The 17,001-nt window shown below is 41.3% G+C and overlaps 1 protein-coding gene across 3 annotated transcripts in view; it reads left to right on the top strand.

Moving 5' to 3' along the window:
* LOC121925361 (myelin protein zero-like protein 1) overlaps nt 1-17,001 on the top strand; it is a 40,819-nt gene that overhangs the window by 18,334 nt on the left and 5,484 nt on the right. The window contains exons 2-6 of one of the 3 annotated variants that reach the window (XM_042457419.1): nt 5,263-5,423; nt 7,560-7,788; nt 9,434-9,566; nt 10,970-11,043; nt 12,843-12,929. In XM_042457419.1, the coding sequence (XP_042313353.1) occupies nt 5,263-5,423; nt 7,560-7,788; nt 9,434-9,566; nt 10,970-11,003 (557 nt within the window). In that variant the 3' untranslated portion in view covers nt 11,004-11,043; nt 12,843-12,929. Of the gene's footprint in view, nt 1-5,262; nt 5,424-7,559; nt 7,789-9,433; nt 9,567-10,969; nt 11,044-12,842; nt 12,949-17,001 lie in introns of those variants that run through there. The other 2 variants (XM_042457417.1, XM_042457418.1) reach the window with 2 other exon arrangements.

The raw sequence follows: 17,001 nt of genomic DNA, 5'->3' as shown, positions 1-17,001 counted from the left end.
GCTGAGTGAGATTCACACACACAACCTGAGAGCCTCATTCAACCAGGTCTCTGTGATACAAGCCATATTCACCTGCAGTATTTTCAACTCAGGGAGACGGTTGCCAAGGCTGTCCAAATTATTTGAGTTAGGGGATAGTTTGGGGGCATTGGTGTGGTGTGGGGTGTGTGCAGGCCACACCAGGTAATATTCAGAAGTGGGGTGACACCCGGTTGGGCCCCCTCCCCCTCTGGGGCAGGAGGGGCGCATGCACGCCCTTGTAGTCTGTTCTGTCTAGGTCTTTCTATCTGGGGAGAAAGCCCAGGATAGAGGAGGAGGGCTAGTGAGCCATCACTTCCCAGCTGCCTTCTGAGTCCCTGCTGGGTGGGGAGACTGCCTCTAAGTCCCCACTGGACTCAGAAGGGCCAGGGTGGGGAGCGTAGGGTGGGGAGGCTACGTCTGAGTCTGTGCTGGACTTGGAAGGCATGGGAGGGAGGCTGCCCTTTTGGCCCCACCCTCATAAGCACCGCTCCAGGAAGCCCTGCCCCATAGAAGCCCTGCCCCAGCAGACACCCAGGCTGGGAATTCTATTGAAGGCACCCAGACTTTGTTGCTGTTTCTTCTCCCATTAAAGTATAACTGTCTCCTCTTTCCATCTGTATCTCTTTCCTGTACAGCTATGATGGCTGCACCCTGAGAGCCAACATCTTTCTTCATTGTTTGAAAATGCATCGTTCCTGCAATAGGATAGCAGTACTCTCAGGTGATCCTGTAGGTAACTATGGAGTTTACACAGCCTCCTGAGCAGGAAGGAGGGCAAGCTCTTAACCCTGTGCTCTCCTGAAGTGACTCCCTCAAAAGTGATGACCCCACCAGTAGCAGGCCTGCCCCATAGGACCATTGCTTTTATCTGTCAGGGGCCTTAACATGTACATTTGGCAATGATAGCACTTGCCAGCTGAAACTACTGAGTCACAATTAATGAACCTGGGTCTGTAACAATGTAGGATGTTGCTAAAATCAAGTAGTTAACTCATATTATAGCAGCAGCAGAAGGAGGTGATGAATATACTTCTTGCCTTCGGTTGCTTTTTCTATACAAATGTTGGAGGGGAGTTCTTCTTGCTCTAGAAAGTGTTAGTTGTAGTTCACTGGAGAGATATATTGTATATACTCATGTATAAGTCTAGAAGTTTTTGTCAAAAAATCAACCCCAAAACCTGAATTGATTTATCCGTGCTTCAGTGTAAGTACTGTACAGTACTCCAACTCTTCTATCCTCTTTCTGTGAGTAGAGCAGCAAAAGGCAAGAACATAGTCAATTCCAGGAGCACCTAAAAGAAATACTGACCCCCTCTATCTATTGTGCTGCTGCTCCTGGCCTTTTTTAATGTTTGGGTAGTAATGGCGGCGGCACCGGCAGCTCTTTCCTTCCAAGGAGTGCCATAGGAGTTGAGTGAGTCAGTGCTTCTTTTAGGTTTTCCCAGGACAGAGGAAGCTCTTATGTCTTTCACCATTCTACTCTGAGAAGGGGATGGTTCCTTTTTTAAAAAAAAAAAAAAATGAAAGTTAGTATTGTACCTTAACTCTTGCCTTTAGATTTTGACACGTGCATGCTTTATTAGCCCCACCCAACCCTGGTTGCCTCCTCCCTACCACCACACCACACAGCCATCATTTACTGTAGTTTCCTCATCATCCACCCAATCTTTAGGGTGAGCAGAAACAGTTATGCCTGCTGAAATTTTGCAAGTTTTTTTGGCACTGTTTTCCTTTGTTTCAGTCTTTACTGAATGTGATTCCGAAAATCTGAGCCTCCAGGTTTTTTGGAATTTAGTTCCCAGAAACCTCAGCCAACTTGGCTAATGGTCTGGGATTCTGGGAGCCAAAGTCCAAAACATCTGGAAAGCCAGAGTTTGAGAATCACTGCTTTACATCTTCTGTTAGATGTCTCCTAAGTTTTACCCTTGACTTACCTATGGGTCATATCAAAACCCACAATTTTAGCCCTAAAACCTGCCCTCGACTTCTTTGTAGGGTCGACTTACACATGATTATATATGGTATGTGCAATTCACTTTTTCTCAGTTTTAGCTACTTTGCATGTTTATAGTGAGGAGGATATGCAGTGAAAAGTGTTTATAGAGAATTGAATCTTTTGATCCCATGATAAAGACTCCACGGCCTGTCTTTATACTAAGCCAATTAGTAAGGACAGAGATTCTGAGCTATGCAGTCAGGATCATTCCTCCTCACTATCATGAATATTAATTTGTGCTTGCATTTATATTTATTACTATATGTAACTTGTACCCCACCTTTCCATCAATGAAGTGCTAAAGGCAGTTAATAATAATAAAATACAAATTAAGAATAAAATTTCAATAAAATATACCATCATCCCTCTACAGTTATGGGGGTTAGGGGAGCAGGACATCCTCCAAAAAGTGGAAAAAACGCAAATATCTCTAGGTTCCCCAAACAATTGCGCTACAGACTCCTGTCAATAGTACCAGCCCACCACTCCATTTTCCACCTGGTCATCAGCATGCCTCAGCCAGATTTTAAACCCTCTTCCAGGCCATTTATCTCCTCTTCCTAGTCCACCACCTCTTGCCCTACCAAAAGAGCCAACCAGGCTTTAAACCTCTTTCCAGCCAATAGATCTCAGCACCACACTCCTGTTTGTCCCAGTCCAATCAATCTTCCCTCCTTCTAAAAAAGCAAGCCCGATTTTGAACTCTTTTCTAGTTCATAGACCTCCTGGCTGGGTCTTTTGGAAGGATAAGAGTTAAAGAGGAGGAAAAGGGAGATGTCAAGCTGGCTAAGTAGCAGCTACAAACCCATGAATGTGGAGGGCTGACTGTACAATACCTGTATACCTTAAAAATTAATCACAAACAATGGTAAAAGACATATTGACACTCCTTCAATAATAAGCACATCAACAGCAAGCCAGACTGTATTCCAAAGTCTGGAATAAAAACATGTTTGCCTTCTGATGGATTTTAACATGTACAGTGGTACCCCGGATACGAATTGACCGCGTTACGAAATTTCCGGGTTACGAAAAAGTTAGATTGGAAAAAACTGTTCCGGGTTACGATGTTTTTTCGGGTTACGAATTTTTTTTCGGCGCGAAATTCAAACACGCGGCTTTCCAGCGCTAACGGAAAGCCCTTTTCGGGTTGCGAAATTACTCGGGTTACGAACGGAGCGGCGGAACGAATTAAATTCGTAACCCGAGGGAGCACTGTAGTTCTCTTCTTCATATGGGACTAACATAGTGCTACCTATACCAGTGTGTATGTGTTCATAAGATTTGCAAGGAACGGTTCTCTCCAGGAGCCTTCTAAACTGGTGTGACAACCAGGAGACAATCTGTGGAATACCCTCATCATGCAGATAAGATTGGTTTGTTGTTGTGGGCCTTCTAGTCGTTTCAGACTTATGGTGACCCTATCTCAGGGCCTTCTTTGGCAAAATTTGTACAGAGTGGATTTGCCTTTGCCTTCTTCTGAGACTGAGAGCATGTGACTTGCTCAAGGTTACTCAGTGGTTTTCTGTGTCTGAGCAGGGATTCAAATCCCTGTCTCTATAGTCCAACATTCATACTACTACAATGCAGTGGTTCTTGTGTGTAATTGGTACCTGTTCAAACATTTTAATTGTTGTTGGGCCTTTTTAACTGCTCAGTCCATCTTCTCATTTTGGTGTCTTTTATTGGTGCTTTGTGGTGATTTTATTGCTTATGTAATCTTTTGTAGTTGTATGACCTTTGTTCCATGCTCTGATGTCTTTTGATGAGAAATCCAAATTAAGTGTCTTAAAATGCTCTTTGAAAAGGAGATAGTTTTAGTATTTTCATTCTTTCACAGTATTTTCTATGATTTCTACTTAGATGTATTGCAAAATAACCCATTGCTTTATAAAAAATACTGCGAGTTGAAAAATATAACAGATTGTTCTAATAGGCTGTGGAATAAATGAGTTAGTTATAACTTATATTTGCAATATTGTATGCCAAAATATCCTGGTTGGACCTAAAAGGTTTAAATTTAAACTTTCCCCTAAACATGTCCTTGGATTAGAATGTACCGATTTTGTTCCAGAAAATGTTGATTTGGAGCTGGTTGGAAACATATTTTTCAGAGCAACTGTTTTGATATGCCAGTGTTAAGTGCAGTAAGTGTAGTAAAAGCGTAGTAAAATGAATGAGATAGATTGGGTTATAAGCATACTTTAGATATAATGCTGTAACATAATTTAACATTGTGGTGAATCTTTTCTCCAAGTTGGCCCTGCAGTGTTAACCCTTGGGCTCCCTGTCATGAACCTTGCCTTTTTATCCTTGCGATCCTTCCCTGGACAAAAGTTAAAAACAGAGAAAACATATATCTATATTCAAAGCTTTGCCTGCTTAAGCATTAAAAGCTTGCTTTAAATAAGAATGTTTTTGCTTGCTAGCGAAAGGAAAGTGGGGAGGGGGGCCAGCCTAGCCTTTTGTAGAAGAGAGTTCCAGAAGATGGGAGCAATTACTGAGAAGGCTCTCTCTCAAATCTTCATCAAGTGAGCCTGTGATGGTGGGGGGGACTGAGAGAAAACCTTCCCCATATGATCTGAAAACTCTGGCAAGTTCATATGGAGAGATACTACAGCCTTTCAATTTTTTTTTTCAAATTTCAGTTTTTACTTACTCAGTACGGTGGACACTTAATATCTGCTGGAGTTTGGTTCCAGGCCCCTCTGTGGATACCTAAATCCATGTATGCTCAAGTCTCATTAAATACAATGGTGTAGTTAAAATGGTGTCACACACATAAAATGTCAAAATCAAGTTTTGCTTTTTGAATTTTTTAGGGGGAACATTTTGAAGCTGTGGATGGTTGAAACAGTGGATGCACAATCTGTAGATATGGAGGTCCGACCGTAATAAAGAGATTTGCTTCCTTTCTACTAATTGAAACTATTCCTTTAATATTTTGATATTAATATAACCAATTTGTCCAGTTACTGGAGACATTTAACTTTCTAGTGTTCACTAGAATGGTTACTTGTAGGTGCCATTCTTAGTTCATATTAACCAGCTCTCCACTGTTTGGAGCCCTACATCAAACAAAAGTGGAAGTGTTACTGGAATCTCAAGAATGGATTAAGAATGTCTACATCTCTAATAGAGGATAGGATGTTTCTCTGGGATTATTACACTTATTGTATAACTCAAGCTTTTCATTCTGCACTGATAAAAAGAATCCTGTCTTATGCTTTTGATGTTCTTAATAGCCCAAGTTTCAGCTGTGGATGTATACACACCAGCAGAACTCTCTGTGGAAAATGGAACAGAGGCAAAACTTCCATGCACTTTCGCATCATCGGAAGTAATCAGCAGTGCAGCATCTGTTACCTGGAGCTTTCAAGCAGAGGGATCAACTACTTCTGTGTCGGTAAGAGGTAGTGATTGAAATAAGACTACATTTGCATAAGAGCTTGTTGATTCAAGTGGTTACATATTTTCCTGGCATTTTGTGCCTGTTTGTTCCTGTTCTCTGTCATTACTATTAAAAATGTGTGTTTTGACTGCTGCTTTCAAATGACATCACAATGTTAATCGTATTCTGCTTGCCCTCAAAGATAGTCCTTGTTAGTATCCTTCAGACTACTTTGCTGGCAAAAGCGCATGCTTGGATGAGAGTTTGTTTGAAGCAGGGCCACTTCTGCTGGATTAGGCATTCTGTTCTCGTGGCTGCTTAGGGCAGTACTGAAAAAGTATGACAACAAAACGTTTGCTGTGATGGATGTTATACGTCCAAAAGAGACATATGAAAGCAATAGGGACCTGAGTTGAATGGAATTGGTGTATCTTACCCTGGCTGCTTGTAACTACTTTCAGAATTCCCCTTTGTTACATTTGGCCTTCTCAAGGGAGTAGAAATCAGTTGTCTTTAATGCCGTTCCTTGTGCTGGAAAAAAGCTGTCCTTTCTGCCACTGCAGCTTTTTGGTGCTTCATGTGGGTAGTGGGGTGGCGTGACACTGGCTTCAGGGCATGCATTGTCCATACGACACGCCCCCACGCTGCTGAGAAGCTGGCATATTATGCTGGTCTGTACCGGGCCTTTCTTCACTACTGGGCCACTGTCAGTGACTTTACTACTACCACTCTAAGATAACCATTAGCCCTGCCTTAAGCAGGGTGCAGAAAAAAAGGAGAAAGATTTAATACAGTGGTGCCTCGGGTTACGAAAGTAATTCGTTCCGCGGCCGCTTTCGTAACCCGAAAAGCCTTCGTAAGCCGAAATGCCATAGGCGCTAATGGGGAAAAGCCGCGATTCCGTGTGAAATAGCGCCAAAAAGCACCAAAAGTTTTTTCGTAACCCGAAAAAACATTCGTAACCCGGAACAATTATTTCTTATGGGATTTTTTCGTATCCCGAAAATTTCGTAACCTGGGTATTTCGTATCCCGAGGTACCACTGTACATAAAATATATTTCGTTATTTAAACAAACATTAATGTTATAAACTAAATGCATTTATTCAATTACATTTGTTTCCAATATACTATTAAATGTTAATAATTATTTATACTGTTTGTAATTGCTACCTTGAATGGTGAACAGACTAAAGTTGTAATTCTTACTCTCATAACTGTCATTTCCCCATTCCAACTCTACCCCATTTAATTCAAAAGTATGTTCTTGAGTACAATTTCAGCTTGGGTCCTATTGCTGGCCACTTGCTGCCTCCTATTGTACTCAGTCCAGTTCTCTGCTTTCTTCAAAGCTCTTCCCACAGCCTGGTCTCTTCATCAGCTCTCACTGGCTTGAATTCCAGTTCTGTTTGGTCCTGGTCCTGCCTTTTATATATCCTGGCAGCCCCCAGTCCAGTATCTAATCAGATTGAGGTAAACTGTCCCCACTTCCCATTTGTGTCTGGATATTCTACACTTGTCAGCTGGCATGGAATGTCTGCAATTTCCTGATGGATTTGTACTGTTTGGCTCTTTTCTTTTACTAAATACAGGACGTAAAACAGGCATAACAACCACTCATAAAGTCAAAGGACAATAACAGTCACTAAGAGCCTCTTAAATCCAAAACACACTGCAGAAATAATCCAGTTTGAGACTGCATTAACTGCCCTGGCTCAGTGCTAGGGAATCCAGGGAATTGTAGTTGTGACACCAGAGCTCTCTGACAGAGAAGGCTAAATATCTCACAGAACTACAGTTCCCAGAATTCCCTAGCATTGTGCCAAGGCAGTTTAAGCATTCTCAGATTGGATTATTTCTGCAGTGTGTTTTGGACCTTACTTCCTGTGACTGTTTATCTCTATCACAGCCTGTTTTCTCACCATATTTAGCATGAGCAGATGCACAGAATACAGATTTTGCCACACATCGGGTCTGTTTCTTTACAAATGCCTTGTGAATGATCTGGTCAAACTCTGGAATTGAAGCTACAGGTGCTGTAGAGTTTAGGTATTGGAGAAGTTAAGCAGACATGATAATGTGATAGAATTAAGTGCATACTGTTAAAAATAGGTTTTTGACCCAGCATAATGTTTTGTGTTCTTGATAACAGTTCTTCTATTATTCCAATGGGAGGGCATACCCTGGGCAAAGTACACAATTTAAGGACAGAAGCAGCTGGGCTGGAGACCTGAACAAGAAAGATGCATCTATCAATATAGCAAACATGCAGTTTCAGGACAATGGAACCTACATCTGTGATGTCAAGAACCCTCCAGATATAGTTGTCACTCCAGGAGAAATTAAAGTCAGAGTTGTGGAGAGAGGTACAGTAGTCCCTGGTAAGAGTGTGTGTAACAATGGCTGAGGGAATTTTCTGTGTCACTGAAGTTGCTCTTGTTTAGTTAGACTTCACTTAAGTGTTGTGGTTGGTCTAACATAAATTTTGATGTCTTGTATTGAAATGAATTTGCCCTGGTAATAAAAATGTTTTTTGGCCAATTGAAGAGCAAGAGGAAGAAAATATAAAACCTCATCCTCAGTTGAAGGCTTAAGTGACTAAACCCAAGCCCAGACAGAAGTGTTTAAGGAACTCCCTTACCTACATCATGACTGTGTATCTTGCTCAGGTGTTTCATTTTCTATTTTGTTCTTCTATGAATCTTGGGGAAAGCTTTTCTCTGCAAACAGAGATGCAGAATAGCAGCACTGATCTGTCATCTAGTGGTGGGACACTGATAGTGTCAGGTAGTGGTGTATGACTTTGGGAAAGGGGTGAGATTTCAAGTGGGAAGGGATGTTATTCAACACAGGGTGTGTCCCAAGAGATAATTTGGCTCCTAGGTTAAAATAGTTCCTCATCATATTCTAATGCGTTCACCTACCTGTTGTTCACATGTAAATATGCAGTACATATATGTGTACTTGTTTATGATATAGATACAAGTAGCTTCATGTAGCCTAGCCTAGATCCATGCAATGCTCTGCCTTCTGATTAAACTTTCTTGATGATACTGTTGAGTCAACTTTCAAATACAATGGACATGCATGTAAAATGTACCTTGCACTTCATAAGAATATTTGGATAGAAGGGCCTTCATGGGGCTGCCATTAAGAGAATGAGAGGTTAATTTTAATATACTTTATATGATGAAAAACAACATTGAAATTTAATAAGAGAAGAGCAAGCCTTTTAGAACATGCTTATTAATTTCACTTCAGATTTCAAGTTGTGGGAGAGATCATTGATTGGCAGCACTTTGTCCAGTGCAGGAGTGAGCAAAATGTAGTCTGATCTCTACACATCCCTAGGAGTACCAATTGTGGTGGGCCAGAGTGCCTTGAAAATCCCCCAAAATGTAAAATAAATAAATTATAGGTGGATTAGTACCTACTCACAGTTTTTCTGTTTGAAGGTGTGTTTGGAGGACTTAGTGCATCCTGTGGAGGGTTTTACAGTCTGAAAACTGACTCTTATATCTTCTGAACTTGCACATTCCTGGTGTAAAGAGATGGAGAAAGACAGCTATGTCCAAATCTTTAAGATTAAACCTGGTACCAAAGTACCTCAGTCTGATTTTTCAGGTTTGCAGAGTCCATCTTGGGGTTTTAGTCACACTGCACATCCTGTGGATTTATCATCTAGCCATGATTATTTTTGAACTTTTCTTCTTCTTTTGTGTTTATGCCACTGTGTTTTTGAACTTCAGATTTAGTACATAAAATCTAATTCAGATCTTGTTTAGAATTACAGCAGCTGCTACATGTTTAATGCATTAATTTTAAATCCAAAAAAGAATAATGGATTAAATCCACTTGTTAGTCCCAACTAGAATGGATCAGTTGAATCAATGGAATTTTTAAGTCAGTACATAAGTCTAATTTATTTAATGGGTCTGCTCTGATGGAGACTATTGACTTTAGTGCAGTGTGTTGACCAATTTAAAAATGCAGCAAACTCAACCAAAACTTTTCTTTCTCCCTCAGGAAACTTGCCTCTGTTTACCCCTACCCTTGTGGCAGGGATAAGCATTGGTGGAGTTCTGGGTTTAAGTTTACTCATCATTCTTATTGTGTGCATCGTGTACAGAAAGAAGAATTCTAAAAAGCATTACTCTGGGTAAGATGCCTTTCTATTTGTTGCTTAGTTGTTGTTTCCATAGTTAGGTGGACCTAATTGTATGCCAGGTTTATGTTTTTTTCTTTTGTTTGATTTTCATTAATAAATTTATTATGACAGCTGGGACACACCTTTCTCTCTAAGCAAATACATTTTAACTTCATTGTGCACATACTTTACTCCTTTACATGCGTACAGGTCCTGGTAGATATTCTTGTATTTATTGGATGGGAAGAGTGTGGTATAACGTGTCTGGAGAGGCAGTCCTACTCTCTCCCATTTCCAAAAATAAGAAGCTTTAAAAGCTTCCAGCATAAGGTAAAATGCTGGACACTTTCTGCATCTTGGATTGCATATCTTTATTTCTGAGTTTGGGGTATGGCTGCCAATTCCTTTACAACAGTCTGCTTGCCAGAGGTTTCCAACTCCAGCTTTGGGAAAACAGTCACTCTACTTTCTTCACTGGCTTCCCCATTTGCATGACTTCCTTGTTTTCTTTCACTTATTTTCAATTTGAAGAGCCTTTATTGCTAAGTGCTTTCAAGTTAGAATATAGAAATTTGATCCAGGGCTTTTCAATGCTTTTTACTTATGACTTTCCTTTGTGTTGTGGTGGTGGGTCTTCATCTCATTTACTTTATTACTTAACTCAAACAGAAGTGTATCCTTACGCACAAAAAGCAGAACACACATCCATTCTAGAGGGATTTGTCATTTCACTGCCCAACTCTTTCCTGATCTTTGTAGATCCAGTGAATTGTATCAATAAAGCCCTTAAAAATCCAGTTATTGATAGGTGTGTTTTAATTGGCAACTTTTCCCACTATACCTTCTTTTCAGCTGAAGATCATAGAGAGGGGTTGCAGCAGTGGTAAGACTGAGTGAGTGCAGTGATCTGCTATGTAAACTCGAAGAGTTCAGTGTGGAAAGCTTAGTTTCCTTTCTGCATGTGCACTTTCCATAACAGCTTGAAGGCATTTTACACAGATCTGCACACTTGGAACCCGAAGCCTAATATGAGTAATTAACTCTCTGTCCAGTGTGTCACTGTTGAAAGCTACTTGAATGGTTTGGGACAATAATATCTTTGCACTAAATTATTCTGCTGCTGTTATTGTTTTCCCAGCAAAGTAAGCATTAATAATGTTGCTTTCACTGACTACACCAGCTGCATATTTTTGCTGGTTACTAAGTGAAAAGGTATGTCTGTCCTATATTTACAATTTTTACTCTAATTGCTAAATGAAACTAACACTGTTGGTTTAATGGACTGATTTGGGTGGTGGTGGGAACCCTTGCATGGCAGTATCACAACTTCTGTTCTTGCTCTGACATTTTGGTTTTTTCCTTTCTGCTTTGGTGTACTGGGATCGGATCCTGCTCTTATCTTCCTCTCCTTACAGAGATCCTGATATAGACGCAAGATTGGGAATGTAACAGGGCTGGGTCTCCTCTTCCAGTCCTACTATATATCATGGTAACTAATCACATTGGTAGTTGCTCTTTGATACTTTGTGTGTGTGAGTGTGCACATTTCTGCCTCCCTTGCTGACTACCCACCTAACATAACTCCATCACTTGTGCTGGAATTCTGTTTTGTAGACTGTTGGTGAAGGAGCGGCACATTTCATCTACTTGCTTGAGTTTTGTTGTTTCATTTCTTCTGTTGTGGCAGCCGTGCTACCTGCCTTCAGAATTAGTACCACATTGCTTGGCAGCAAACTTACGTGCACGAATGGGAGTGGATTTGGACGCTGTACACTGTGAGGGGAGAAAATGACTTAGTGCTAAGTAAATAACTGAAAGTCCTGAATGCACAGATCATTAAGGAATATTTTGAGATCTGTACAAAATTTCATGAAATCTTAGAAAGAAAGCATATCTTTTTTTTCTCAGTACTGTAGTTCCCTGTGTACTGCTGCATATTTCATATGTCTGCTTTATAAAAATGTTTAAATATCGCTGTTGGATAAGAGAAAATAATGGCTTGCGGGGAGCTGCATTCTGCTTAATGTCATTGTCACACTGTCATGATCCATGTGTGTTTGCATATGCTGTGTGTGTTTTGTGCAGGAGTTAAAAAGGGGGAACAGCTTTCTTTAGGATGTGACCTCTAGTCATTTTGGATTACAATTCCTATCCTTTTGAATCATTGCTTTTCCTAACTGGGACTGATACTAGTTGTATTCCAAAACATCGAGAGTATAACATCTTGGAGAAAGGTTGATCTAAGCAAAGAGAATGAGTCCCCACCCCCACCCCCGTCTTAGGGTAAAGCTAAATATTTATCCCAGGACAGGAAACAGGAACAGGAAAATCAGTATAGTAGATACATGAAAGCAGACAGCCATCCCATTTGTTAAAGGATTCAAGACTTCAAAGAATAAGGCATCCTCCTTGAAAACACAATATATGATATTTTACAGTTGGACCTTGGTATCCATGGGGATCCATTCCAGATCCCCCCTCACAGATACCAAAAATCCATGGGACCTCAGCTCACCGGGATGACCGGTGGCTTGCCATTCGCAGATGCTGAAATCCGCGGATAAGGAGGCTCCACTGTATTCATTGATGTAGTATGCTATTCCTCATAATATTTATCTCAGGGTTGTTCACAATACAAATTTAAACAAATAACGGTTTTAAATTTGGGAGGAAAAGAAACATTAGTGAAACTTGATTTTATGTGTCCAAAAAACATCATCCTTCCTTATTTAAAAGACATACCCTTAAAATGTCTGAGAGAATATAGATGTTTTAATATGGTACTTAAAAGTTGTGCACAGAAAAACCTTTTTGTGAAGAGAATTCCATAGCTGTTTTCAGGTGAAACCTTGTTGAGGACCTGTGCTGTTTGGCTACTGTGACATGGATTGCAGCCAATAGAAAGGTCTGAATGAAAAGCAAATAGTCTTTAATTATGCAGTTACATGGAAGTGAATTCTGATGCTTTAGACACACATGGCAAGGAACTGTGTCCATAAACCCTGACAGATTCCTTCATGTGATAGAGATTAGCAGTTCACAGGAATTTAGTTGTTATGAAATCTTCCCTCCTAATGCTATATAGGACACACTTGTGAGGGAAGAAGGGATGACTGTGTTGAACAGAAGTGTGGAGAGGATGTATGAGCTGTCTGTCACTCACTGAGATCACCCTTTATTTTGGCATAAGATGCCATATCATCCTGCCATCACTTGCCTTTGTTTTTGTTTTGTTTTGTGTTTACTCTTGAACCTTGTCCTGCAAACTCTGCCTTGCCACCTCGTCAGCTGCAGTACCTCTGAGAGCTTGGTGTCTCCAGTTAAGCAGGCTCCACGGAAGTCCCCCTCCGACACAGAGGGTCTGGTAAACAGCGTGCCCACCCGATCGCATCAGGTAAATGGCATCATGCTGCTTTGAGAACTCTGACTTGATGACCATGTAGGCAACAGGAATGATGATGTTCTTGTTGAGAGAAGGGAGAGATTTTATAGCAGAAAGCATTGCGCACAGACAAGTATCTGTACCGGAAAGATCTCCAGTTGAATGAATGGGAAGCACTCGGTCTCTGATACTTCAAAATATAATTGTTGGCTTTGATACATTTTGGAAAACTGAAAAAGATTTGAATAGAGCCACTAACTAGTCTTGTTAAATATAGAGTTGCTGCAGTGAGAGCATTTATTATGCCTCAGTAGTCTATTTGTATGTGGCTTTTGGATCCTGGAAAGTTTACTGTTTTGCGTTGATTCATCTGTAGAAAATTGAAAGGATTGTCCTTCTTTGTGGTGCAGGTTTGCACCAGGTAGCCCTTTAGTTCCTTCATCTATAATCCTGTGATCTTATTTATGCTAAGTATTTAAAATCAATCATTCTTACAATGACCTTTTACCAGAGCCAATGATATTTTAATATTTTCTATGTCGTTGTTGTCTGCCTCTCCCACCAGAAGTGATGAGCACTTAAAAGACTACTGAGTACTAATCTGCTTTTTGGATATGCTAACCAGGGTGCAGAAAATGGAGGCTGCATGCTTCCAGGTCTCCCAAATATTTTTTAAAAAATATTTTTTGCTCTTAAATGCCTCCTATAGTGTGTGTATGGGGGAAGGGCAGTTTTCTTGAGTTTTTGGCATCCTCCTGGCCTTTTTATTTTATTTTATTTTGGTCTAGGGAAGGCCTTTTTCCAATAAGTTACCTAGACAAGGCCTCGCCTAGTCTTAAAATAGCCCAGAGCTATTTTTTTAAAAATGGCAAAATTGGCCCTCATGCTCCCGGGTGGCATTTTGAGGCAAACATTTTAAAAATGGGTGGCCTTTCAAAGTCGTTGGGGGGCAGTACAGCCCTCTACTCCTGACAGTTGCCCACCCCTGATATAGATGGAGTTTCATGGAAATCTGTCAAAATGAAAATGTTTTGTTAGATGGGAAGGGAAATAGCCCTTTCCTTCTGCATTTAGTCATTTGATGTGAAATGTTGAGTGGAAATAATATATGGAACTTAGGGCCGGAACAGACAGGCCAAAATAAAGATGTTTTGGGTATGGAGGTATGCTGTTTAATTGATGCATGCGTACTAAGAGGCCGGAAGCTGTGCCAAAGCCACGCTCCGGTCCCAGGGACTGGAGCACGGCTTTGGCGCAGCTTCTGGCCTCTTAAGATGTGCATGTCATTTAAACAGCATACCACCAAAGTGACCTGAAGCAGCTTTATTTTGGCTTGTCTGTTTGGGGTGTCAGTCTAAATTGTATCAGTACAAAGGTCTGATACAGACGGCACAGAAGTGCCATCCTTGGGCCAAAACTAGGGCTGGGGAGCGTGCAGCATCTGCACGCTCTGCAGCCCTAGTTTGTATGGACAACGCCATTTTGGAAGTGTGCCGTCCATACACGCAGCGCGCTGATGTTGCCAGGCACGCACCATGTCTATATGGACTGGCACGTGCTTGACATCACCGCAACACTGCAGGGCGCTTGGGGCGCCCTTTCAGCGTTGTGGACAGGAGCTCCAAAACAGAGCTCCTTTTGCATGTGCGCATCATCGCTGGCAGTTCTACATGGCCATGGCAGTCACGCAAAGGAGAAAGGGGCCATGCGGCCCCTTTCTCCTCCTCGCCGTATCTGTTGGGAAAAGTGCCAGATTGGGGCCTCTGGGCTGCCCAATCCACCGCAGAAAGGGACAGCTGCAGACCGCCCCTTTTCTGCGGTATGTACTGGGCCCAAATTTTCTTTTCCCCAAGTTACACAAATTGATTACAAGTGAAACCTCTTTGGCAGGGAACATCTTTAAAAATCTCTTAGCAAAGTTGACTTTTATAAGCCCTTCATGAAATTATGTTTCAAAATGAGGAGGCAGCAAAATGGCTTTGTAAATCTAGCTTTGGAATGGCTTGCAATAATTGTGCAAATTAGCATGTAGACTTAAAGGAATATTCTTTGGAAATGTCTTTCTTAGGTTTCAAGATGTAGTTCCTTCCTGGTAGTGCTCTTTGCTTCGATGAACTTGCTTATTTGTTGTTGTTGTTGTGTGCCTTCAAGTCCTTTCCGACTCATGGCTGAGTAGAGATTCAAACCCTGTTGTCCAAAGTCATGCTTCATTGCTCAAACCCCTACAACACACTGGCTCCTTGATGCAGATTATAAAGTAAAAAACTAAGTCTACCGGAGACAGGTAGAGTAGGGACCCGATTGCATCTCAGTGTTGGTCCATCTTTTCCTACAGTATTGAGAGGCAACTTGTCATCCTGGGTCTGGCTCCTCCCTCACACTTCACAGGCAAAATTTCTGATTGGCTTGAATCAGAACGCACTGCAAAGTTGGCCTTGGGGATCAGTTTCTGAGGCAAATTTGTCCAGTTTGTTGGTTAAGAGACTTCAGTTTGTATTGAGCTGTACTACTCTAACAGGGGACAGTCAGTCTCAGCTTAATTTTTTGCCCATTGCTGGGAGCTGGCTTCTCCTGTTGCTCAGGTGGGCAGGACTGTGAGGGCAGGTTTTACCAGTGATTATATTAAAAAGCCTCCAATTTTCTTTCTTCATTCCCACAGTCCCAGATCAGCAGAGGAGGTTCAGATCTCTTAACTATAGGACACCTGTTTCAGATAAACGTCATAGAGTGGGATTCCCATTCAGGAGAGATTTTTAGGCTCTTACACCCTGCTGTACCATCTTAATGAGAATGGTCAGTCTCAGCTTAATAGATATGGGTCACAGTGCCAAGCTTTCTTCAGATAAGGCATTGGTGATTGATGGTGTGGTGGGGGAAGCAATTTTGGAAAGCACAAAGGGAACAGATTAATCCACTCTTCCACGGAAACCCAATCCTGATCTTGTTTGTGTTGCAGAAGTTGCTGGAGAACATGGTATTTGTTTATGCTGTGGATCTGATCATGCTAGAAAGCTGTCAGACATGGGTTTGAATATGTCAGTAAGTCCATTGGACATGTTTGCTCCTCTCCCACTCTGTTTATAAGTGGTTAAGAGCTCCCTTGTGAGTTATGTACTGTACTTGCTTTTCCCTCATAGCCAAGTTGGCTGTGGGAGTCAGTATGGGGGAAGTGGCAGCAAATCTGTTAACTGCCCAAAATGTGCTGTGTGTTGAGTGCCATAAGAAACGACACACAAAAAGATGCAAGCTCAGTAATGAGTCATAGAAATCAGAGTTGGAAGAGACCACGAGGATCCTCTAGACCACCCACTGCCATGCAGGAACACACAGTCAAAGCACTCCCAATAGATGGCCATCCAGCCTTTGTTTAAAAACCTCCAAAGAAGGATCACACTCTGAATAGTTCTTACCATCAGAAAATTCTTGCTAATGTTCAGGTGGAATCTCTTTTCCCGTAGTATGAATCCATTGTTTCATGTGCAAGTCTCTGAAGCAGCAGAAAACTAGTTTATTCATTCTCAATATGATGCCCCTTCAAATATTTAAACATGACTATCATGTCACCTCTTAACCTTCTCTTCTCCAGGCTAAACATATCCTGCTCCCTAAGCTGTTCCTCATAGGGCATAGTTTCTACATCTTTCACCATTTTAGGTTACCTCTGACATGCTCCGGTTTGTCAACATCCTTCTTGAAAAGTAGTTCCCAGACCTGAGCACAATATTCCAAGTGAGGTGTGTCGGGGGTGCTTTGATTTGGATTTCCTGCATGGCAGGGGCTTGGACTGGATGGCCCCTGTGGTCTCTTCCAACTCTACGATTCTATGATTCTACTAAAGATTTCCGTGGAAAGGAACATTTATTATTACATAGAACACTCCAAATTTCCCATCTCCTTGCCGCAGATTGTTTTGACTGTTTTGATTATTTTAATGGTATTTTATTATGGTATTGTGTTGGGAGGGAGGGGATAATGGGATGTATTTTATAATGTATGATATATTTTATATTGTATTTTATTGCTGTTGTAAGCCTCCTCAAGACTGTGGGAGAGGCTGGATAAAAA

This window comes from Sceloporus undulatus, chromosome 3 (assembly GCF_019175285.1).
Source record: "Sceloporus undulatus isolate JIND9_A2432 ecotype Alabama chromosome 3, SceUnd_v1.1, whole genome shotgun sequence".
Classification (NCBI taxonomy): Eukaryota; Metazoa; Chordata; class Lepidosauria; order Squamata; family Phrynosomatidae; genus Sceloporus; species Sceloporus undulatus.
This window is presented reverse-complemented; position numbering and strand designations above follow the sequence as displayed.